Source organism: Lycorma delicatula, chromosome 4 (genome assembly GCF_047948215.1).
Source record: "Lycorma delicatula isolate Av1 chromosome 4, ASM4794821v1, whole genome shotgun sequence".
Lineage (NCBI taxonomy): Eukaryota > Metazoa > Arthropoda > Insecta > Hemiptera > Fulgoridae > Lycorma > Lycorma delicatula.
The window spans coordinates 4,411,675-4,438,148 of NC_134458.1; the positions used below are offsets into that span (position 1 = coordinate 4,411,675).

Below are 26,474 nucleotides of genomic sequence, written 5' to 3' on the forward strand. Positions count from 1 at the left end.
AGAAAATATTTTTCACTTTTTATTATTATAATACTGCCTCTAAACAGGTAATTATTACATTTCTTCAGGAATACATAAGCTAATGAGTGATAAAAGCTGATAAGTGATAAAATAAGCTTATTCCTCTGTACTGTTAAATTATATTTAAATTCCATTAAATAAACCACCTAGAATAGAATATTGAGATAAGAAAAACTTATATGACTTTATTGAAAATGATAAATTTTTAAACAAAAAAAGCTGTTTTGGGCAATTCAGAATGTTTCTTGAATACGTTACAAAGAATGCATAAAGTCTGCCATGTGTTATGAGTATATGTACTCATTTGTGTACTAATTCATTTAGAGTGAATTTCATAAAAAAATTTAAGAAAATTTCATATTTTCTTGTGGCTTCCAATTCAGCATATAATAACACTGATCAACTTTGTCACTGTATCAACTTTGTTACACAGCCAATATTTATTGAATCTAATGTGTTTTTGGGCACTGATTCTGAATATGAAGTCAGAATTTCCTTATTAACCTCAAATTTTTTGTAATTGCTTTTCCTACTTTCTAGCAAGCCCATAAAAAATGGAATGTCATTTGTCATTTGTCAAAACTTACAACTGATAGTTTCTCTACTACTTATTTAAAGAGTACAAAACAGTCAGCTTCTGTAAATCAAATATTCTTTTTGAAAGTGTTTATTTATCAGTTAGAATTTGGGTTTTGAATAGAAGAATAATTTGCTTTCAAGAGACATTCATTTTTTACAATGTAGGTATAATACTGCTGTGCAACTAGTAACAGGAATTTTCACAATTAATGACTTATAATTTTGTATCACAAATTATATGATTTTCTTGAAAATGACATTTTTTAAACAAAAAATGCTGTTTTTGGCAATTCAGAATGTTTCTTGAATACGTTACAAAGAATGCATAAGTGTGTCTGCCATGTGTTATGAGTATATGTACCCACTTGTGTACTAATTCATTTAGAGTGAATTTCATAACTTCTTTTTTTTTAACTCTACAATGAACTTTGTTCATTGGTATGAACAATCGATATGAAGCCCCTCTGAACACTGAAAAAATTTATTTTTATAATAATTTTATGATAGTTATGCTAAAAATTCTAAAAAAAATTTATTCATGTAAACTTATTTTAAAAATTAATTTTTATTTAATAAATAAATTATGTTAAATAAATTATAATTAATAATAAATTAATTACAAAAACTCAACAATTTTAAATGACTCTTACTTTTTTGGACTATATCATAACCCAGATTCTGTTACTTTATTCTTTTAATTATATTATAGTAAAGAAAATCACTTTTTTTTTTGTTTACCAACACAAATTCTTAAATTTTCACATTACTATCTGATTGTCTAATATATAGATATATCTTACTTAATTTTTAACACTCAGCATACTTAGACTCATCAAGAGGCAGGTTCTTTCCAAGTTCTGGGCATTTTTTAGTTTTCAAAAACTTTTGTCAACTATGATAGAAATTTTCCAAAGTTTCTTAACTTATCTTAATTTTTACAGCTTATTCAATCTAATTGGTACTAAAGTAACAAAAGAATAATATTTTCCAGCTATATAAAATTAATAATTTGTCTTACTTTAAAAAAAAAAATTACATAATAATACCATAAAATAATTACTTTAATCACTATAAGTATTTATTTATTTTTTTTTAAATAATTTCATTTCTTTTAATATCTTTACTTATATATACCATTTAATAAAATACTATAAAAGTAAATAAATACCTGAATGCAAAAATTGACAAACAGTGAGTTGGATTGTTTTATAATGCTAAACAGTGTAAAAAAGTAAGCATATCTTCACACTACTCTAAATAACAAAGAATTCAAGGCCATATTATTACAGTGCTTATGTCTTCTCAGAAAACATGCATAAGAGTATGGTTTTAGCACTAGTTTTAAACCTCCCAAATCATCACCAATAAATTACAGAATTCACTTACAACAGAATATTTTCTTGTGACTTCCAATTCAGCATCTAATAACACTGATCAACAATAACTTTGTTACACAGCCGATATTTATTGAATCTAATGTGTGTTTGGGCACTGAACCCGAATATGAAGTCAGAATTTCCTTATTAGCCTCAAATTTTTTGTAATTGCATTTCCTACTTTCTAGCAAGCCCATAAAAAATGCAAGTAGAATATATTGTTTATTTATCTATTTTATTTAATACAGCAGTTAAGTGCTACTAAATAAATTACAATTTATTTGAGCTAATAAATAGTTGTGAAAAATAAGTATTATTATTATTTACACAGTAATTAAAATAATTACAAATGATACTCATATTCATGTCATATTTTTTCTAAATGAAATTATGTCACCCATTAGTCACATGTTATGCAGCATATATGAATTTTGTTTTGGTGACTCAGTGCTGAATGTAAACTAAACAAAAACAATGCTGGCTAAGAAAAATCTCAACTGCATCAGTCATTTGCGAGCTTTCATTTGTGTAACATTTAGTAGAGCAACTACTTTTTTCCTACTGATTTGTGATTTTATTTTTCCCTGAAAAGTCAATGTATATACTATGTAAATATATACTGTAGTATGTAAGTCTGTGTATATACTATGTATAAAGTGTTAAAGTTATGTAATACATGTCTGTGAGTGTATTGCAGTGAACCTTTTAATAAATATGTCATGCAGTTGCAATAACTTTCCAGACAGTGTCTGGTACATTTGTGGTGAGATAACATTAAAGTCACAGAGGAGAAATATAACTCCACTAATAAATAAATCATATGAACTGTATTTTGAATGTAAAGTAGGCAAAAGAAGAAGAGGAAAAAGAAAGAAGAAAAAGGAAAGAAGAGGATGTAAAGTAGGAGATGAGGACAAGTCCTGAGCTCCTCGCATTTTCTGCAATTTGTGTGCAACACTATTGATGACAGGTTGGTTGAATGGATCTCATCACATGACATTTGAATTTCCGATAGTTTGGAGAGAACCAAAGATCGCTTCAGGGACTACTACTTTTGTATAACAAAAATATCAGAGATAACAGCTAAGACTAAACATACTGTTAAATATCCTGATATTTCCTCTGCTGCAAGATCAGTGCTTCACATTCCGCAGTTCCCAACAACTCCAGTACCACCAAAAACATGGGAATTAGACGAAGATGAAGCTGTTGACGTTAAAGATTGTACAGATTGTCAGATGATGAACAAAGGAGAAACCCACACTTTTTAGAAAAAAACAAATACTGAACCGCACTTAATTAATCAGTCAGAATTAAACGATGTCATTCATAATCTAAATTTATCCAAAATCAAGCAGAAATTTTCATTTCACGACTGAAAGGATGGAATCTTTTACAACTCTATTAAAATAAGTACTTTCCACGATAGGCAGTATGAATTTAAACATGTCTTCTTCTAGTTTACTATAATGATATGGAATCTTTACTAGAAGCTTTGGGACATAGCACCATCCTGATGAATGGTGTCTTTTTATAGACTACTCAAGTGTAGTTTGAAACCACTCCTTCTTCATTTGGAAATCCCATCAATCCTTTAAACTCATGCAGCTCTTATGAAGGAGAAACAGGGAAATACGAAACTTGTGTTGGATATAATTCAGTATAAGAAATATTTGTGCCATATTCGTGGAGACCTGAAAGTGATAGCACTGTTACTTGGGTTACAACAAGGAAATTCTAAATTTTGTTGTTTCTTGTGCAAGTGGGACACAAAGATATGAAGAATCATTACGTTAAAAGGCCAAAAAGAAAAACATTTACTGTAGGAGAAAAGAACTTTGTGAGTCCAGCACTAGCAAACCTGAAAAAGTTACCTTCTATCAACTATACAATAAGCTGGGTTTAATGAAAACTTCTGTTAAAGCAATGGATCATATGGGGCCGAATTTCACTTTCTAAAAAAACAAGTTCCCTAATATAAGTAATGCTAAGATAAAGGAAGGTATATTTGCTGGACTGCAAAAAAGAAAACTAATGAATGCTATTGACTTTGAGATAGATCGATTGACTGTGAGGTTGTTGTGTGGAAATCTTTTAAAAAAGTTGTAAACAACTTCTTCGGAAATCATAAGGCAGATAACCACAAATAACTTATAATTAAGCTTCTTAAAGACTATAAACTACTTGGATGTTAAATGTCGCCAAAGATTTACTTAGATTTTCATCTGGATTTTTTCCCTACCGATCTTGGAGCTGTGAGTGACAAACATAGAGAATGCTTTCACCAGGAAATCTCCACCATGGAAACGAGCTACCAGTGTGTTGCAGCAAACTACACCAGAAAGTCCAAAAGAAGCAGGTTTTAGGCATATAGAAATTGCATGTATAATACTGTTATGCTACTGTCACAATTAGTGATTGCAATACTAGACCAAAAATACATTACCGGTACTTGGTATTTTCTTAAAACATAAAAATCTTATTGTGTAGTCTATTATATATAATATCTATATAATAATATGATCATAAAAAACATGCATCTATTGAACTGTCATTAAGCCTGGAACTTATTTTTATGCAAAAAATTACCTGCTGTTGAAAGTGCTCTTTCTGCGTCCATGCTGGTTGATGGTACTGTTAATAATGAGCATAGACTTCCTCTAAATATCTGCCTCAAAGTCCTTCATCTTCTAACAACTCAGTCTGTTGTCTGACGATTTTGGATAAATCTATTTTTTGTATTACTTTTGTATTATTATTTGTGGTAATTTTTTTGTTTATAGCTAATTTTAATTTTTTCTTGAGAAACGATTCTTTTCCAATATTACCATCAACATCATCTTCAACGAATTCCTCTAGACAGGTTTGTGTTTGCTTTTCATAAATGTTTTTGTGGAAATGTATGACTAACTTAATTAAATTTGACCTTGTTAGCCTCTTTTCTTCCTTTTCATTTTCTTTTTTAAAGTTGTTATAATTATGTAAATACCTTAAAATATTTTCTAGTTCACTATGCCATTCCTCTATGCAAATTTTCAACGCACTGTATAATTCCTCAGATAACGTCCTGATCTTTAAGTAATTGCAACAAAATTTGTTATTGCATTCACTATTAACAAGTTGAAATCCTTTCAACTAATACCTCCACAGCCAACTTTATTGGAAGCAGAGCTGATACAGGTTTAGATATTAAATCGAATTCACTATCGGAAAAATTAATTTGTAAATTTAAGTCAATTAATACTTTCTGAGTTGGATTTTTTAATTTCAAAAATTGTTTTATCATTAAGAGCAAACTGTTCCCGTATATTTTAGAATCTAACACTCTTTTTTATTTCAGTAAGTATATATTTTTGTAAAATGGTATTTTTCATAGGGGAACATTTAAATATCTTAACAACTTTCAAATTTTCTTAATTATAGAAAGCAATCCTTGGTAAGCTAATATTTCGTCCTTGTCACTATTATCTTCATATCCAAACAAGGTACTTTCAACATTGTATTACTATTTTTTTCATTGTCAATCTTTTCAAAAGTCAAAATCAGAACTTTCTAAATCCAGAATAATTCACTTTTTCTGTTCTTGATTTTGTTGATATAGCACACTGATTACTCCAAGTAGAATTCCATGAACATAGCATAACTGCTGATTTGCATCGATCAACTTCCCAACTTTTTTCATCACTGTTGTTCCATCAGTAGTAATACAGACAATATCTTCTTCAGAGATTATCCATATTCCTCCTATTTACAGTGAATTATTTCTACGCATTTTATAGCTGGCATACTTCCTGACACCTGTGCGAGTCCTATATTCCAAATTTTCTTTTCTGAATGAATATTTATATTTAAATAATGTCTATTTCGTACAATTGTCCATTCATCAAATGCGAGACTAAATTTTGTACCGTTTAATTTTAATTCTGTTAATTCTTTTTTCAGAGAATTGCAAACACTGTTACTATAGTTTATAACAGTTTTTCTTAGAGTATTAACAGATTTTGGTATATTTTTGAAACCTCTTGCAATTAAAGACTTTCTCAATTCAATTGAAGTACAAAACACTCTGAACGGCAAACCATCTAATTCTGTCATTCTAGATAAAACTTTATCGAAAGTTATTTTTTCTATTAAAAAAATTTGTAATCTGTGATGTCTTTGGTTTAGTAATTTCACTTTTAAGTAAGTTAGAATTTGTCTCAGATTCTTTTCTTTTCAATAAATTAATGTTATGTTGTGTTTTTAAATGTGTATATATTCCACTTGTACTTCCTCCAAAAACTTTAGTAGTCCTTGAACATGTTTTGAATCTTGCCAACACATTTTTTTCATCATATAAATAGTAAAACCAAGCCGAAGTATTATCGGCAGACTTTTTATGTTCTTTGAAGTCATTATTATCCATTATGGATAAATAAAACTCAAAACATACGTTACAAATATAAATATTTTGAACGATAAAATATAGTACAAAATGTGTACTTATTTGTCAAAAAGGAACTCACCAATTTAAAAAATATCTAAACGTTTAAATATTTAAAACACTACGCACAATTTCACTACAACAACATTAAATGTGAAGTTACGTTTCATACATGCTTCACACTTGACTTTGACATTACGCAGACAAAAAGAAGAGAAGATTGGAATGGAAGTGAGACAGCAAATAATTAATGTTGGTATTGCCACATCGATGAAAAAAATACGTATTTCAAATAACAGTAGATGCCCAATAAGTTAAATTAAACCCTTTAATAAAAAAAATATTTATCATTTATAGCTAATACCGAAAATACCAGTATTTTATCTTAGCAAATACTGGTTTCATGAAGTTGCAAAATAACACAAGATACTGGCATTCAGTATACCAGTGTACCAGTATTGCAATCACTAGTCATAATGCTCTTTTCTTATAACAAAAAATGGTAATTACAAAAAACTATGCCTGATAAAAAGAAATCATTTACATATTTGAAATCAGCATCAAAAATACCATAAGTCGCCTATTAACATTCTTGTAACAAACAAAAAATGAAATTTTGTTAAATTTTGTTTAATTTAAATTTTGTTTAGTCTAGTTAATGTGTCCAGCAGTTCCAGTTTTTTCAAGCGACACCTTCTTTATTTATTTTTAGATATTAGACATAAGTCTATTAAAAATAAATGTAAAGAGTCGACTATTTAGGTTATAGAAAATAGCTTATTGGTTATCACTGTTTAAATCAGTCTATTCAACAATTTACAAAGATACTTTTGTTTAAATTCAAAATCAGATAATTTTTTCAAAAAAATATGAAAACCTGGATTCATGCCAAGTATACAAGTAGGTATGGCTTAATAAAACTGAGCTACTGATAACATAAACAAACAGCTTATGCAATAAAATTGATTGAAAACATATAATTTATAAAAATATCTATTCAACAGATTTAAAAAAAATAAAAAAAATTTTAAATCTCGTATTAGTTTGCATTCCATTCAGTAACTAGAGATAGAGAAATAATTGTAAAATTGACTATAGTCTTTTGTTCTAACAATCCTCGCACAGTATATATTTAAAAAGTGTAAAAATAAATTTAAGAATTCAATCAAGTAGATTCTAATGAAAAATAAATGTATAAACAGGTCAGTCTTCAATCTGTTTGGTGCATTAATACAAATGTTGAAATGTTGAAAGCCTCTTAGTCTCTTTATATCAACTGATATTTATTTATTTCCCCTGATAATCACATAAATTTATTGGATGTTAATTAAATATATCTATATATTATTACTAGTTATATCTATAAATAATACTTATTCATGACTAACTTTTAATTTGACATAAAAAACTGCAAAAAATTGTGTGTGTTTGTGGGGGGGGCTAAATTATGTGTGTATGTGTTATTTGAATACGAAAAAGAAAAATGAAAAGAGTTTAACAAAGCAGAATTTGAATATAACACTAACCCAGTCACTAACTTTGGCTGATGAGCACTAGCAACAGTAGTTTGTCCAGTAACAACAGGGGCATCGATATCGCCGTTTGTTAAGGATCTGGATGATGAAGTAGAACTAGTAGAAGAAGATCCAAGATGTGGTCTTTGATTACCATTATGAACAGCAGGTATACCAGTGCCACTGATAGAAGACCAGTTGTGTGGATCAATCAAATCCTGTCCTGTTATCGCCACTATTAACATATAAAAAACAAGCATTATAAGAGCGCTAACAATAACTTATCTGACATTACTATAATTAAAAGAACATTCGAGCATCTAATAAGCTTCAAAATATGACTTTATACTTGTGCTTCAAAAGTGTATAATCTACAATGCAAACAATGCTGATTAAATTCTTATAAAAACAGATTGTGTTCATCTTTTTTAAAGGACATTTTTTGGTATGAAGAAATTATTTCTGTTCTATACTCCATCATAAGTTCATCAGATAATGAAAATCACAGCATACATTTCAAATTACCACAAGTCTATTTCATTTCCTTCAGTATCAAAATTTAACTGTAATCCTACAAAAGATACATAACAATTATTTATTATTGGCAATAAGAAACAAGATCAGAATACTTAAAAAATACATATTCATGAGTAAATAAATATGCAGTAACCCTTCTACAACAGTATTCTATGAACCAAGAAAAAATATGGTTATGTAAGGTTTTATTGTTATACGAAGGCCAGATCATATTTTTTTAAATATTTTGTGTTACTTTATATTCATTACATAAAGCAGAAATAAAAATCATGTCATTTTTTCACATAATACTTAGATGAAAAACAACTTGTAATCAACTAACAAATACTAGGGTCTGTTCTCATCTCAATTACCCAACAGCTACACTAGTTGTCAATAACAATGAAGCTTAATAACTGTAATCAGAAAAAGGTTAAAAAAAATTGAAGGTGGTCTTATTTTTACTCCCTGATTACCTTTCCAGAAATGTACATAATTTCATTTGATTACTGAAATTTGTATTCAAAATGGCAGAGTAAAATTATGCAAAAATACCCTTTTTCACAACTTTTAATCTAACTTGAATTTACAAACACGTGAAATAGGGAAAAAACAAGGTCTACTAAACACATAATAACTTATCTTTTCTCATTGTCGTAGCCCAATTTTAATGTTTTTGGCCAGAGTTATAAGTTGCTTTTCAAGAAATAACTTCAAACAGGAATGGTTACTTTAAAAAATTAAAAATTTTATACCTTCATTTTAAAATGTGTCAATCGATTAAAAGTAATAACTAATACAGTGGAGGATGAGATTGTATTTAAAAATATAAACATTCTTTTGAAAACTTGTTAATAAAATTCACTAAAGTTGTAGAATACAATTCATAAGAAAATGTGCTTTATAATATTTTCTTACATACTGCTCAAAATATTTAATCATACCTTTATTTGTTGAAATAAGCCATACAATTTATAATAGTTATTTTTTGTTGATAAAGACATTATTTTAATCTGCATTTAAAAAAGAATACAATTACATTTGTTGTATAATACATTGCCCGACATCATAGATCACCTCTTCATAAGATTCTGCCACAAGTTTCTCCTCCTATTTGTCTTTTCAAACAATCTGACTAATTTTTTAACATCTTCCAATAACAACACAAAGATCTATTTATTTATTTATTTTTTTTTGTTTTTTCTACTGTTCATGTTTTACTATCATAAAGCAGTACACTTCATATAAAATTTTCAAAGATTTCTTTTTGACTACATTTAATACTACCAAATTACTTTTTTGCATGAAAGCTACCCGGCTCATGCCAGTCTCTTTTTTAAATCTGCAATATTTGGTCCACCCTTAGTAATTTTACTTCCTAAATAAAAAGATCTCCTGCTACTGGTATATTGTGTTCCCCTACGCTAATATTTAATTTCACTGCCCTCATTTCAGTTGTACTGCAATACCTTTGTTTTAGACTTATTTATTTTCAAGGAGCTTTCTTTCCTAGCAATAAAAACATGCCTTGCTATTTCTTCCAACTGATCTAAATTTCTAACAAAAGAACAATGTTATTGGTGAGCCTTAAAATTTTTATATTTTCTCCTTGGAGAGTTACTCTGCTCTTAAACTATTCCTTCAACACCTGAATTTTATTTCTATATAAAAGAGTTGAAAAGCAATAGATAGACTGCATTCTTCTTTCTCTCTATGTATTAAATTCAATGGTTATTATTGTTTTATTAAATTTTACGAAATATTCATACTACATGTATGCTAATTTTACCAGGACTCAAAATTACTTACAATAATCTTCATGTTTCTTTTTGCTTATTATTTGGAAAACATAATCAGTAGATTCTTCTTCATTTGACTCATCATGCTTATCAGATGGCAGCCCACGTCCCCGCCTTCTTAACTTTGGAAATACTTTACCTATCAAATCAATAAAGATTACAGACAAAGACAAAATAGATTGATATCACACACATGCAACCGCATAACAAAATGAAATACTCAATTCCTTCAATTAATCTGGATACAGATTAAATACTGTCACACTCTTAGATGACACAGAATGTCACTATATAAATAAATATTCTATTTCTCACAAAAAATAAACATAAATAATGCTAAGCAGATCCATATGGTACACAGAATATAAAGATTTATACAACTTAATATTTAACGGTATACTAAAAAATAATTTTTTAAATGTACTAACATTATATGCGCTAACCAATATAACCACATCACTGAAAGTAAAACTGAGCTTTACACACACAAAATAAAACAGTTTAATATTGTAAAATATTAAACTGGGTTCCTTCCCTTGCCATCAGATAAAAATCAGATTTTATTTCTGCGATGACTAAATTAATAATTAGGATTTTTAATAGATATTCCACTTTTATTGTTTTTAATTAGATTAAAATTAATAGTGTTTTGTACAATTTCAGTGTTTTAGGGCAAACCAAATCAATTTACCAATTGTTTGTTCAGCTGAAAAATCCATGAATGTGAGGGCTAAAAGTGGAGTAAACAGCAGATATCATTAGAGTAGCTTGGACACTCTATATAAGTGCCAGTAAAAGCAGATTTAGACGTTTAACAACAGAACAGCCGCCAATAGAGGTTAGCAATTCTGTTCAATATTCATGTTCATTAAAGTTCTCGTCTGTAAACTTCACAAACTTTCTTTCATGTTCAATAGATCTGTCAATCACAGCATCCTGATGAAGGTGCATTATAGTATCTTTCTTTCAGAATCACATTTTCTTCCTCAATCTTTATCGGAAAGAGAGAACTTTATATAGATATTATCAGGTAAGAATGTGCAGCATCCTTGACGGGGGAGGATAGATGCAGCTCGTGTAGGGCATTTAGATTTAAATGAAAGGAAGATAATAGAAATTATCTGAACTGGAAATCATCGATGGAATAGAAAATTGTCACAGGATTTCGGGTAAAAATCAGAAGGTATATATGTTGAGTCAAGGGATTAGCCTTCTCAGTAATTGAAGATTGAGGTTTTATTTTCTTAATTTCAGAAGTCTGATACAAATTAGTACTCGAAGTATTCTTTACTTTTTAAATTATGTGCCTGTTTTTAATGTTGCCTTGCAACTCCTAATTGTTCATCTTCATGTTACATCTCCTGCTGTAACTAATGTTCTACTTATTGAGAATTTATACAAGTTGTAAATTAAATTCCTATTTCTTCAACTTTTTTGTACCAATTTTAACCCCATATCTTAGAGTTTGGTACTTGTTAATTATACTCCTTTCCTTGATAATTAATCTACATGGAAACAATTCCTATTCATTATGCCTGAAATCATCTCTTTATATTCATAAATTCATTATCATGACTGTAATATCAATGATCTTCAATAGAAATTATTCATTAATTACGAAATATTATAAGAACACAAGTTAACTGAAGAAAAAAAAAATTTATCATAAGTAAACTTACAATATCCACTTAACAAATTCTAACTTAAATACAGAATCTATTTCAAAATAATAAATTCAAACTAACATAAAAGCAGTAAATTCTTAACATAAAAATTATGAAAAAAACAAAAGAAGTCATATGCAGTAATTACTAAAATTGTAATTTATGATATCAAATTTTTTGATATCATAAAACAAACTTTCAATAAAACAACAAATAGGTAAACTAATTATATTTCTAGTAATGAAATGGCAAAAATAATAAATGGCAATAATAATGGTAGTACACTGTGAATTTCTTTCATATGAAGATTTGTGACTGTTTAAATGAAATTTATGACTACCATAACTGAACTGATCTTGCAGATTAGATATATCTGAATTTTATCAAGCCAACCACTATTAATATATATAAATTAATTAATCATAATTTTATACTTTTAACTAATTTCAACATAAATGCTAACTGCTATCAGCTGAATTAATAGCAAATTATTCTCATTTTTCTTTGATATGTCTATACCATAATTGAATGAATGTTGGAAATGCTGCATGGAAATCCATTTTTTGACTTTTAGGGCATCATAGAATTAACTTAACACAGTAAAAATAAAAATATTTTTCAAAATTTTCTGGTACAAAATTTGTTTGGCATTAAGATCCCATTTTAAGGAATATAAAGTGCATCCAGGAAACAGCTAATAGTTCATCGTAAACCGGTAACCACATCGACTAGATACTATCCACAGCAGAAAATATGTCACTCAATCCATCATATAAAAAAAATATACAAAAACAAAAAAAATTACAAAAATATATTTGATTACATATAAAAAATTATTTTTTAAAAAAGCTTTTATTTAGCTAATATTAATATTAAATTAATAAAAAAAAGGAAACAAATTAGAAAAACCCTCTAAAAATAAGAATTAAATCAAATTGAGAATTTTAAACAAAAAAATATAATATATTAACAAATATAAAAATGCACTGAAAAGTAAAAAATAAATTACATAAATATCTAGTAAATAACCAATAAATAAAAAATAAATAAATGTAATAATTATTAAATTTAAAAATTAAAAGTGATGAAAATATTTAGTTAAATAAAAGCGTGGCGCAGTTTTAATAATTTATTTAAAACAACACAACATTTATTTATACAACAATTAATCTTCATTTTCATTTTTAATAACGATGCGAGTAGGTGGAAAGGTCTGCTGGAACCTCTCCAGTTGAGACTAACTAGCTACAAGTAACAATCTGGGAAAATGCACCCACTCGCTTTCTTTGTACGTGTTCTCACATAGTTGACATTCATCTTCGAATTCTGCTTGTAATCTAAGCCAAATTGAACGCACTCTTTCCGCTAAAAGTTTCATTTTAATTAATTATGAATTTTTATTTAATGAATTCATAATTACGATTACAATTATAATAATGATAATAATTAATAATTTTTCAGATTACCGTCAAAATGTAATAACTAGTATTGTATTGTCATCGAAGTTACATACGTGTACCAAATTTCATTGATTTTCATATGATAGATCAAAAGACATAGCAGTTGCAAGATTTGCTTATAACTAAAGCAAGTTAAATAAAAGCTTATAAAAATCAGATGACTTTTCCTATAAAAAAAGAAATCCAGTCTCCTAAGTTCCAAATTACCCTTTGCAATATTTATATAAATCACCTTGTCCAACAATAAACACATATTCTATTCTAATTGTACAAGGGATAAACTACAGTTATTTCATACACGTAAGAATTTTTAAAAATAACAATCCAAAAGATATTACTACCAACCTTTTCCTCTTTGAGACCACAATGGTGGGTCCAGCTGGCCATGAGGTAAAAGACCATTCTCAAGGCACGATAGGAAAGTAAGCAAGTCTGATCCTCTTGGAAAATGAATAGGAGGCCTTTGTACTCCATCCTGACCGACTAACACGATCATACCCCCTTGACCACCTCCACCATCACATCCGATATCACCACTATCTGCTCCGCCATCATTTCCACTACCACCTGCAAATGTCACTAGAATACACTATTGTCTATCCAAATTAACAGAAAGGTTTTTTGCAACTTAAATAAATAGAAGAAATGGTTACTATACGAAACTGCTGCTGTAAACCCTTAATAAATGTATAATATTCAATTAAAAGTATTCCACAATGGAACACGGGTAACTTTGGATTCATTACACCAAAATTTACAGCTAGAGACATTTTAACTAATGTGATTGTTATCCTAATAACACCCCTAAAACTTATACAGATGAATCTCAAAATCCTGCAGCTCTCCCTTCCAAGAGTAAATTACATATACTCCCTGCTCTTACCTAAAAAAAAGAAGCCTTACACAAACTGATCTATTTTAGACGCATGGTAAATATACATCAAATAAATAAGAGATACAACTGTAATCAAACATTTTTGTTAAAAACTTTCATTGACATCTAGCATTAACAGGTTTAAAAATAATTTTTTCTCCTTAAATTTACTTGCATGACTCTAAAATTACAGTTTGATTGCTTTATATTCTAAATATGAATTTCATATATAATTAATCATAAACATCAAAATTATACAAAACCACAAACAATTACTATCGATTATGTATTTTTTTTATCACTGTCCACAAGGCAGTTGAAATTATAGATAAAAAATAATGCATATACAGTCCTAATTTAAAAAAAATAAATTTACAATTTAGAAATTAACTAGCTTGTGCAAAAGCATATCACACCTTAAAACAAGACGATCAAATTAAGATGAAACTTAACACATCCTCATTTCTCAAGTGCTTCTCATAAACTACGAGGGCTATTCAGAAAGTAAGGTATGTTCCCACCTGATGCCGCCAGGCGCATGCCTATTGCGTATATATTGGTGTACTCGTGCTCAGCACCTCAGTCAGCATCCAGCCGTGACAACAGAAACATCTCCGCACTGCCCGTTTTTTTTATATACAAATTTTAAATGTGTGCTGCAATCTAAAATCCCGCCAGTTGTGAGGTGCGGTCTGTGATTAGTTTTTTGTTGGCAAAAAACTTAAAACCAATAGAAATTCATCAGGAACTGTGTGAAGTGTACGGGAACAACGTAATGAGTGAAAGTTCTGTCAGGAAGTGGTGCATTCAGTTTAAAAATGGGCGAACAAACATTCACGATAAAGAGAAGAGTGGACGTCCGAGCATTGTGACTGATGATCTGGTCTCCAAAGTTGACGAAAAGATTCGTAAAAACCGCCATTTCATAATAACTGAGCTTTCTCTATGTTTCCCACAAGTTTCACAGACTTTATTGTTTGAAATTGTTTCACAGAAGCTAGGCTACCACAAATTTTGTGCAAGGTGGGTGCGTCACTGAGTGGTTGAGATCACAGGCGGCAGAATTCTATGACAAAGGAATTTCAAAGCTTGTCTACCGCTATGATAAGTGCCTGAATTTGTATGGTGATTATGTTGAAAAGTAGTATTTTAGTCCCTCTTTCACATGTATATAATAAAAAGTTTTTCTTGTACTTGGTTTTATTAAATTCCAAAACGTTCCTTACTTTCTGAATAGCCCTCGTGCAATGGTTTTTCATGACTTAACATGAGTCAAAAGTCACTCCTAAACACATCCTGTTTTTAAATATCTATCAAATCCTAGAAAAATAGATCCTTTTTCCCAACCAAACGAATAGTATATCAGTTTTCAGACCATAATCAAACCTAAGGTTATGAATACAGCATTAGTGTGATAGTCAAAATGTGATTGAAGGGCAGAGGCCAAAAAACTGCAAAAGTTACTCATCTTAAAATAAATGGATTTCTGCCTAACAGTATAATGGAGGCCATGTTTAACATGCAACGTCTGAATTATAAAATTAAGAATGCAGTGGAATTTAAGAGCCCTCAGACTATTGAGCAAAGTAAATAATAAAAACACCTTTACATGGGTCATATGGAATTTTAAAAGAGTTCCCTAATGTAAATATAGCTATGAACAACGTCAAACAATATTCCAAAGGCTTTCAGAAGGAACTGAAAGAATGTAGCAGGTTTCACTGTTTGCTACCTTAGTCTCAATAGCCTCAGTTTAGGTCAAGCCATAAAATCTTTTCCAAGATTGCAGTTGGAAAGAAGCTACAGGCTTCTGTATTTAATCTAACAACTAAACAAGCTGTTTCTGTATTTTATCTACCAACTTGTTAAATAACTAATTTGTTATTACATTAGAGGAATTGAACAGATAATTTAGTTGGTGATAGGTTTTGACATGACAAAAACATTTGATATAGTAAATGTTTCATAATATTTTGTTTCAAAGTGCCCTTCTATAAATTTGAATGCTATTAATTTCTTTAATGCTTATTTTAATAATGGATGTAAGTTGCAGAAAATTAATTTTTCTGAATATCTGCTCACGACTGCAATGTTTCTCGAAGCAACTGTTTGATCCTCTATTTCATTTTATAAATAAATGATTTCCCTTCCGTCCACTCAGATGATGATGATGATGAATCTCTTATTAACTCGGCTAATAACCAACAGAATCTCATTTCAGTTACATCAAATTATTCACCAAAATATTTTTGTTGTGTGTATATGAAACTTTTAAACGTTAATCATAGAGAAGTGTTTACACTACAACTTATAGAACACATACATAAATATGTTTTCTGAACTTTGGTTAGCTGGTCTCAGTTAAAAAAGTTAACCCTAATTCTGAAGTATGTGCAAACTATAATCACATGAGTATAAAAATGATGAAAAAGAATTTTCATAATTTACTGTTGTACACAGTGACATGAGTATGCACATAAGACCGACATTTTTCTTTAAATCTAATTTGTCTGTAAACTCTAATTACTTTTTATCGCTGTCATCATTACCACTATCATCATCATGCATAATCACATAAATTATTAATAATTCTCAATATACAACATTCACAGTAACTTATACTTTAATTATATACAATACCTTGTTGATGGCAGTGAACATAAACTATATCGTTTATGCTAATATTCATGGCATAATCCCAGTACATGCTAGAAAAATAAAACAAGTTATATGATAATTTTATGTTCACAGAAAATAATACCACAGTAAAACCTGATTAAAGCCATTGACCTGGTTGTCATGAAGTGACCACATAAAAATAGTTGAACAGAATAAAATAAATAATAAAATAGGATAATCAAACGCTGCATTCCAGTTGCAGAATACTGCCTATAAATATGATAAAATTTTACGCCATATCCTGTTACATTACTATTTATAGTTATCAACATTCCTTTAGTAGAAACCTCCATACCTGTGATTTAGAGGGGCCTAAACATATAGAATGAAAATTCTAGAATAAATTGTCTCTTAATTTCAAATACAAAGTGCAATTCAAAAGTAAGGGCTGATCAGTAACAAAATGGGAACAGTTGAAAAAATTAAAAATTTATTAACGGTTTCAAATATTTACATATATTTTTTTACATATCACCATTTCATTTCAAACACTTTTGATATTGTGAAACACTTTTAATCCACTGTAATTCTGCCGCCTGGGATTGTAGACACTTTTGCACCTAGATTTTCAACTCTTCACTTTCCTTGAATCGTTTAGAAGCAAGCCAATTTTTGAGATGTAGGTAGAGATGGTAGTTACCAGGTGTGAAATCAGGACTGCAAGAGGAAGATTAAAAATCACCCATCTGAATCCTTGAATTGTTTCTGTTGTGCATGCTGCCATGTGTGGACATACATTATCGTGAAGAACAATTCCTGATCTCAGCATTTTCCATAGTTCGGTCTGAATGGCACAACACAGTTAGAAAGTGTTTCACAATAGACTTATGATGTGATGGATGTTCCAGGTTCCATGAAATCAATCAGAAGCACACTCTTTTGGTCCCAGGATACAATTCCCATGAGTTTCCTTCGAGACTGGACTTGTCTGAATTTTTTCAGCACAGGTGAACCAGAATGAAACCACTACACAGATTGTTCTTTCATCTCAGCATTGACATATGAAATCCACATTTTATCACCAGTGATGATATGGGAAAAAAATTTGTCTCCCACATGGTTAAAGCGGTCGACAAAAGCACATGCAGATGTCATTCTGTGATTTTTGTGAGCACTTAACATTTTTGGCACCCATCTTGCACATAGTTTAAATAGTTTAGAGTGTCAGTCACGATTATCAACAACGTTGTATTTGAAACTTCTGAAAATTCCAGAGAAAGATTGCTAATTGTAAAGAACAATTTTCTGTCACTTTTGCATTCACACATTTAATGAAATCATCAGTCCGAACAATGGGCCTACCATTTCTCTGCTCATTGTGAACACTTGAACAGCCTTAAATTCACACTACCGTTGCCTCACTTTTCCTTCTCTCATTATGGTAGGCCCATATATTTCACACAATTGACAGTAAATTTCAGCAGCATTATGTCCTCTCGCATTTACGAATCTAATCACTGAACGAACTTTACAACTGGCAGGATATGTTATTATCACACTCATTTTAACACACTGTCTTGCAAAGGCAAACAACAATGAACTGACAGTAATGTAGCAGTAACATGCCCAACAGACCACTTAAAGCCACTGCTCATGCGCAAACCAATCAGAGTTGCCAATCACTATTTATAACTCATTAGCCCTTACTTTTGAACTGCGCCTTGTACATAAATTTAAATTTACAGTCCACTCCCAATAACCAATGAGTTGATAATTTTATTTGTCTAATTCGCATAATTCTCTTTTCTTCCCCCATCAGCACAATAAAATGAGGAAACACTTTAATCAATAACTCACTTTTAAATTGCATGGAAATTGTTATTTGAATTATTTTTTTTATAGGAGTCCTTTCTTCATGGAGTTACTGACGGCACTGTAGTTATCTTTAACTGACTACAAAAGCCTTTTAGAATATGAATCAGGATGTACAACCATAAATTCAACTAAAGAATTCAGAAAAGCACTATAAACAACATCAGATCCAACCTTTACAAATCACTATGTAGAAAGTTGTGCAAAGATATTAATCATAAAATTTAAATTTTACATATAGCACATAAAAATCAGTATCTCAACGTTCTTGAACCATATGAAATTTACAAATACACTAAAGTTTATAAAAACGAATAAACACAATACGGACAAAATATATTATTCAGTCGCTTATTAAAGTGGTTTAACTGCTTTAATATGGTTGATATTAACAAAAAATACTCTGCTAAGCCTACTGAGTAAGGATCTGTATAAATAACACTGGAAGCACTATTTTCACATAATTTGAAAGTGAACTGTTAATAAATTTGAATACATCTATAAAGAGGTTTTAAACACTTTTCTATGGTAATATGGAACAAGCATATATTTTTAATAATGTTTAACATGCACAAAGTTGTGTACAGAAAATTTATAAACCCAGGAAGATAAATTTTACATCCCCTAACTTATAGGTAGGCCAGCAAAGAAAATTATGATGATGTGAAGGTGATTTTAGAATTTATGGAAATTATGATCCCAAAATAAATAATCTGCAAAATTAGCAAGATATATGGGAGGAAAGTCACACCTCTGCCCAGCTGACATCATCACCAACTACCAATTCATTAATTTTTCAACAAGATATACATTTAACATATACACAAGTATATTATTTGTTCTGGGCTGGCTATTTACCAAAATGGAAAATGATAATTTGAAAAACAGTTATATCTTACTGACAACAAAGATTTATTCCATAAAATAGCATTCGTTAATCACCTCTCTCTGCTCAGCGAGATAACCTCTGAACAGGTCATTAGGTCAGGTTTTACTGTAAAACTTAAATTTAAAGTCATAATATGTAACTAATATGGATTAATTTAATTTGACAAAACAGCTAGAACACTTACTTACAAAGAAGAGTGCTTTCATGGAAAGCCTGCGTCACCAGCTTCTACATAATTTCATCAATCTCTTATTCAAAAATAAGTAATCACTTCTGTGTCACTTATTTAACACCTACTCTCAAATATAAACATCCTAATCTTCTAAATATTCTAAACTACAATAAAATAACACTAACTCCTTGATAACATTAATATGGTCAAATATATTAAATAAGGTTCATCATAAACATTTTAATTTGATCAGCTTATCATGCAGTTTATTTTCCACATCAGAAACTTTTTTTAACAATTAAGCATGTTTTTTTACAAAAAGCAAAGTACCTGAGATTATAAACGTCAGATTAATTAATACGTCGTATTAATAAATAGGTTACCTTTTATCTTGTCCATTTGTTTCTGAATAACCATTCATAAGCTGGTTCGGAGTCCACATTATAATAAGGGACCGAGATGTCTGACTTAGAGATAAATAACCAGGAATCGGCTCTGTAAGATCTTTCTGAAAACAAACAAAAAACCATAAACAAGAACCTCTCCTTAATAGTCAAACAAACATCTATACCCACAATAAAACACTTAGACCATATTAGTAATCAGAATATCTGTGTAGTTAAATTAAAGTTATCCCGCAACAGACAGCCGCTCTAGTCAACACCATGATCTCCGTATTATAGTATACATTAATATTAATCAAATTTAGAAACTGTAAATAGATTAGCTCAGAGTATTCTATAACTGGCATGTTAGAATAGATGTGTGAGAGAGAAAGAGAAGAGAGAGAACTGTGTACTGAATGCAGCAAAACATGATGTGATATATTGTCTGATAATAAACCAGTATGTAAAAACATGTTAAAGGGTTAAGAAGAGTAACATATCAAGTGATTTTAAAGTTACCCTATGTAACCTTAGGGTAAGGGTAATAATAAAACAGAAAATTAAAATTCAGATGATAACAACACAGTGATTAATCTAATGGTCGTAAAAATTAGTATAAAAATATTTCAAAACAAAAAGCCAATTGGTATGTAATTAAGAACTAACTTAATTAATCTACTTTATTCTTAAATTTAATTACCCGATGTGTTTTGTACATGTGTACAAAACAGTAAAATTTCATAATTTTCTTCAGTTTTAAATAAGAAAATTTACTTAAGTTCAGATGCACACATTACATGAACAAATATGGTAAAGTACACAGAAACTCACAGGAAGAACAAGAACATTGTTTTTTCCAAAGAGAAGAGTAGCACGACTATTCTGATGTAAAGATTCCACATAATCTTTAGCTGATATTGGAACCTGCCGTAAACCATCATCTGAACTAACAGCATGAAGACCACGTCGATACTGTTAAATAGCAGAAAATTATTATGAGACAAACAAAACCAAAACTAAATCCTTAGCAGTAAGAGACAAACTTACAAAACTATAAATTTTATAATATCTGTAACTCAATTAGCATGACACTGAAAATGTTTAAATGGTCACCTCTTTTATATTACCCGGAGGCTGAATAAGAATCCAATAACTGATTAAGAGATCTTAAAATAATAAGATGTTAGAAATAATATACAGATCTATCATATCAAATCATCTGACATGACTATACCCTTAAGGAGAAAAATACTGACTTGATAATTTTACTGTGTTTGTTAGAACAAAGTAAACATTCACCACAGCTGATCCTAATTTATAACAGTTCATAATATTTTGCAAAAACAAATAAAAATAACTTGGTTTTAGAAAAGTGGGAATGAATTTACAGACAATCGTTTTTTGTTTTTTTTTAATAATGTATCTCCATCACCAACAATATTGCAGCTGGTGTGGCTGTTTATGGTACCTCTCTTAAATCGATTAGGAAATCCCTTCAATAAGTAGTTAAATAATACTATACTCAATAAAGTTATATTAATTCATTAGCTACATTGTCACTGACTTATAGATGTCATATATAAGTCAAATTAATCTTTGAAGAGTTATAACTAATGAGTCAGTGCATGAAAAATATTCGATTTACACTGTATTAAAACTTGTTCTTTACATTATGTTCTGAGCTGCAGTTTATTCTATGAATACCTGTAATTATATAAAATTTTAATTTTAAAAGTGGCCTATTCTTTACCTGTTTTCTCAGAACAATTCAATGTTCTATAACACTGTAATGAGATGATATAAAAAGCTAGTATTCAAACATAATTATGAAGAATTTCATTTATTGTTACATTTTTTTTTAATTTTCTGATATCAACCTATACTTTATTAAACTGCTATTTCATTTTTAGTAAAGATAGAGTATTTTTTCACAAATGCATAAATTTTAACAATACTTTACATGTATTCATGAATTTTCCATTGTAAGTTCAATTAAAAATGAGATTTAAAAAAGATAAAAAGGAAAGAAGAATTTCTATCAAAAATTCTGGAATTTCAGCTATCAGAAAATAGTACAGAAACTTCATATAAACATAGTATACTAGAATAGAATACATGAGCTTTACACGAGTGCAGCACATATGTAAAATATAGTTGTCTGAAGTGCACACAGACGGATTAATAATATTCAATGATAAAATAATGAAGTTTTTCTTCAATAACATAAGAAACTTAAAAGAATAACACCAGAAGCTAACCAGAAATTTCAAAATAGCTTTTAACCATTAGATTTACATTAAAGTTCACAGGACCAAAAGGTTCATAAAATTACTTTACATCAAATTACCGCACTTCATAATATAACTTAAAAATGAAATACATTTAAAATGGTAACACAGGTTTGATTTTGCTTTTCTTCCATAAAGTTTGATATACAAATAGTACTTATAATACTTGATAGAAACTACTCTCTTTTTTAGACTACAAGTGGTAGTTTTTAATTACATTAAAATCAACATATTATATATTTTTTAAACTACTTTCACAAAAATTAAAAACTAATTTCACAAAAACCCTTCCGGTCAAGAAATGATTGGTCAGCTTTCTTTTTTCCTTAAACTTGAATAATATCTCATAATATTTCTGTATACTGGGAAGTAAGAAAACATTTTTTTTAGCTAAAATTGAAAAAACAGCTAACAAAATAAAAGTAACATATTTTATAATCAGCAGTTACATAGCAATAAATATGTACATAAATTTCTTATTTAGGATTTTTTTTTCCATTAGAAACATTTTCTTGATAAGAAAATATACAATAAAAAAAGAGCAAACCTAATTCATACCACTGTTTTTTTTTTTTAATTACACAATAAAGAGTTTGACATTACTTACTTACTATATGAAAATACAATAATAATGAAATCTTCCATTACAGACGTAACTTGGTCGATACTAGGTACCTTTATACAAATTAGCCAAAATATAATAACATGCCTGTTCCTCTCATTAGTCACAACTCGTATATGATAAATTTTTCCGCACCAAGAAAACATTTACTTGAATGTGATAGAATAAAGTATTGACAGCTTAATTTCATGATTTACAGTGTCTAATTTTCTGTTTTATCATGTGCTTTTTCTATAAGTCAGGTAATTTTTCATAGTTTAGTGAGATCTAACTCATAACAAGACGTAATTGTAGTACAGGTAAGGATTCTATGTATGACACAGTATTATACTAAAATAATGCACTTGAAGTAAATTGGCACAGTATTTTAATAAAATGTGATAATGTTAAAACAAGTTTTATAAAAATTTTTAGCATTAATTTGGAATGTAACTTTTTATATTTAATGTGAGGCATGTATGGATCTGAAACATGAACTCTAAGGAAACGGGTCAAAGAAAGCTTAGAGGTATTTGAGAAATGGGAACAGAGAAGATTATAAAACGTATGTAGATATACCAGGTGACATAATGAGGAGAAAGAATAAGAAAAATGCCTCATCGTATAAAATTTATACAGGAAAGCTAACTATCTGGACATAAATTACGATACGATTTATCAAAACAGTGCAAGGGCGAGAGACTAGAAAAGAGTAAAAATTACAGAAAATCTAGAAGGAAATGGATGGATGCTTTCAAGAAATGAAAATTTTAGCAGAAAATGTAAGAGAATGGGACACCATGGACATGGTGAATCAAAGGTACCTGTCCCATGGCAGATGTATGATGAACGGTTTTACTTTCCTGGCTATACAGGAAAGTATCTTTACTATTGTTGCTATGCATAACAGCAATATAGCAATAAAAGAAAATTATATAGATCAGTCCAAAATTTTGATGGGCTATTTTTAAAGTCGATGTTTCAAGACGCCCTGAAACCAGAAAAATATTAAAAATAACCATAGAAATTTCCAGAAGATTTATGGACAACTGTATTTTAATTAATATCTCCGGATTGACTAAACATATATTCTTTGAAAATTGCTCAAAAATGTCTATATATGGGACATTGATACCATTAAATTTTTTACAAAAAAAGGGAAAGAATAGTTTTCGTATTTTTTACTTTTTTGTATGGTAATCATAGAAAATTGAGCTTTAGTACAACAAAAGTTATACTAAATTAAGTACTGAATTATTAAGTTATTTAAAATTCCAAAGTTTTAAGTTGGTCAAATTTAGGAATGGGGATGTTCAACAATATTTCTAAATAGTCTTTAATATTAGTCTTCAATAGTTCAATTAGTCTTTAATAGTCTTCAATATTTCTAAATAGTCCATATTTCAAAAACCCATTGACCAAAATAGTTGAAATCTGGCACAAATATTTGGCTATATATATATCCCAGCTTTGGCCTGACTTTCCACCCTATTTGACAAGAGAGCATTATCACAGTATCCATATTTTTTTCTCCCCTTCACAACTATACAGGTATCCTGGGAGGTGTTGGCCAAACTTAAGAGACCAATTCAGGACATCAAATTAAAAAACATTCATGTGGACAAATGGGCCTATCTTCCTTCATCCTCTTTCTCTTTGCCATTTTTTGTTTTTTCAATAAAAATTTATACCTTAAAAATGGATTAAGAAATTTTTATGAAATTTTATGTATACATACCAACAACTACAAAATAAATAAATTTGAAAATTTTATCTTATGAAATTAAAAAAGGACAACTATTAAAATATATTAATAGTTCTGTAAATATTAGTTTTATTGAATAATGTTTTACACATACGTTAAGCCTTTTATTGTGAATAAAATGACACCATGTTTGTTCAAATCGACTGACAAATGGTTATGACAAATAGTTGAAATATGGCTGAAATTGTTTAAGTGAATAGCAAAAATTATGCATGAAAATAGGCTCAAAATTGCTAGACTGCATAATTTCCAGTCTGCATCCCTACGTAAGTAAGTACCGATTTCACATTTTATTAGTTTACTTAAAAAAAATCATTAAACAGACTTTGTATTAAAGAGCAAAATTTACTTACAATGTTTCCTTGTAAGGGAATTATGCAAGAGGTTATTCATGTTTAAATTTTTTTATAATTTCTCTTATTTTATCTGTTTTTCACTTGTGGCTGTTATTAGAAACAGTGTATGAGGTAACTGTTAAGAGCAAGCGCAGTTGACTGGAACCCAAACATTTTTAATAAAAATTTAATTTTTTTTTTTTCATTTATACTCTAAATACAATATAATTTTGATAATTTAATCAAGGATATCAAAATTTGTCAATAAGAATTCTGATATTTTTCTGAACTGAACTTTTAATACTGAATAATCTTTAAGGAAAAAATGTAATTTCATCAAGGGGCTCAACCATCGCAGACATTAGAAAAAATAGATGAAACATATTACACACATTCATCCCTACATGCAGATATGTGCCCCAGTGTTATAACATGTTTGAATTTAAGGGATACAAAACATATAAAATCAACAAACAAACCAGGTACAAAACAATTTTGACCCATTTCAATACTTTTCCTGTTACAATACTCTGTACTATAATAGATGGGAAACTAGAAATATAAAATTGTTGCCTCTTATTAGTGTAAACTCTCATTACCACTTGTTACAACTTTGCAAGCAAAGTAAACAATTTTACTGTATATTAATTGAAGATTTCACTAAAAAACACTTATTTATTATTATGAGAAAAATAGTAATAAAAAATTAACACTAAGGACTGGACGACGAGATGAAGGAGGAGTAGAAACGACACCGCTTGAGATTCTATGCCTCTGGACAAGCTCATCAGCAGGTGGATCTGTCCAATAATGATCCTGAGTTTTTGTTTTTGAATAATCCAGAGCACACGGACCAACTGAGAACAAAAAATAAATAAATAAAAGATTTTTTAAATGTATTAATAATTAATACCATAGTTCATTAGACATTAAATAATTAACATGATTAGTTTATACTGGTTATGAATTTTTTATAAGCTTATATCATATATCATCTTGTGCTAACAGATTGAAGGTGAAAGACTGATGAATACAATCAAAACATCAAACTTACTTGCTTTGATTAATAAGGTGTAACAATATAAACATCAAACAATTTGACACAAGATAAAACATGGCATTATAGATATGTAGAAGAAATAAAAAATGTTGTAACAATTAAAATGACTCTATCTTACCCGATTCATGTTATCTTATCTTCCTCTATGAAATAATGTATTAGATACAGATTGTAATGAACTCTAATGTTGAAGGAGCTATAAAAAAATTATATTTATACTGTGAAGAAGTAATATTTCAGGTTATGTGAAATTCTCAACAA

The 26,474-nt window shown here is 29.1% G+C and overlaps 1 protein-coding gene across 2 annotated transcripts in view; it reads right to left on the reverse strand.

Annotated features, from left to right (window-relative positions):
• LOC142323060 (small G protein signaling modulator 2-like) overlaps positions 1-26,474 on the reverse strand; it is a 133,258-nt gene that overhangs the window by 51,789 nt on the left and 54,995 nt on the right. The window contains exons 7-13 of one of the 2 annotated variants that reach the window (XM_075362185.1): positions 25,865-26,010; positions 20,996-21,136; positions 20,162-20,286; positions 16,867-16,934; positions 13,698-13,919; positions 10,239-10,367; positions 7,938-8,148 (exon numbers count right to left, since the gene is read on the reverse strand). In XM_075362185.1, the coding sequence (XP_075218300.1) occupies positions 7,938-8,148; positions 10,239-10,367; positions 13,698-13,919; positions 16,867-16,934; positions 20,162-20,286; positions 20,996-21,136; positions 25,865-26,010 (1,042 nt within the window). Of the gene's footprint in view, positions 1-7,925; positions 8,149-10,238; positions 10,368-13,697; positions 13,920-16,866; positions 16,935-20,161; positions 20,287-20,995; positions 21,137-25,864; positions 26,011-26,474 lie in introns of both variants that reach the window. The other variant, XM_075362184.1, reaches the window with a different exon arrangement.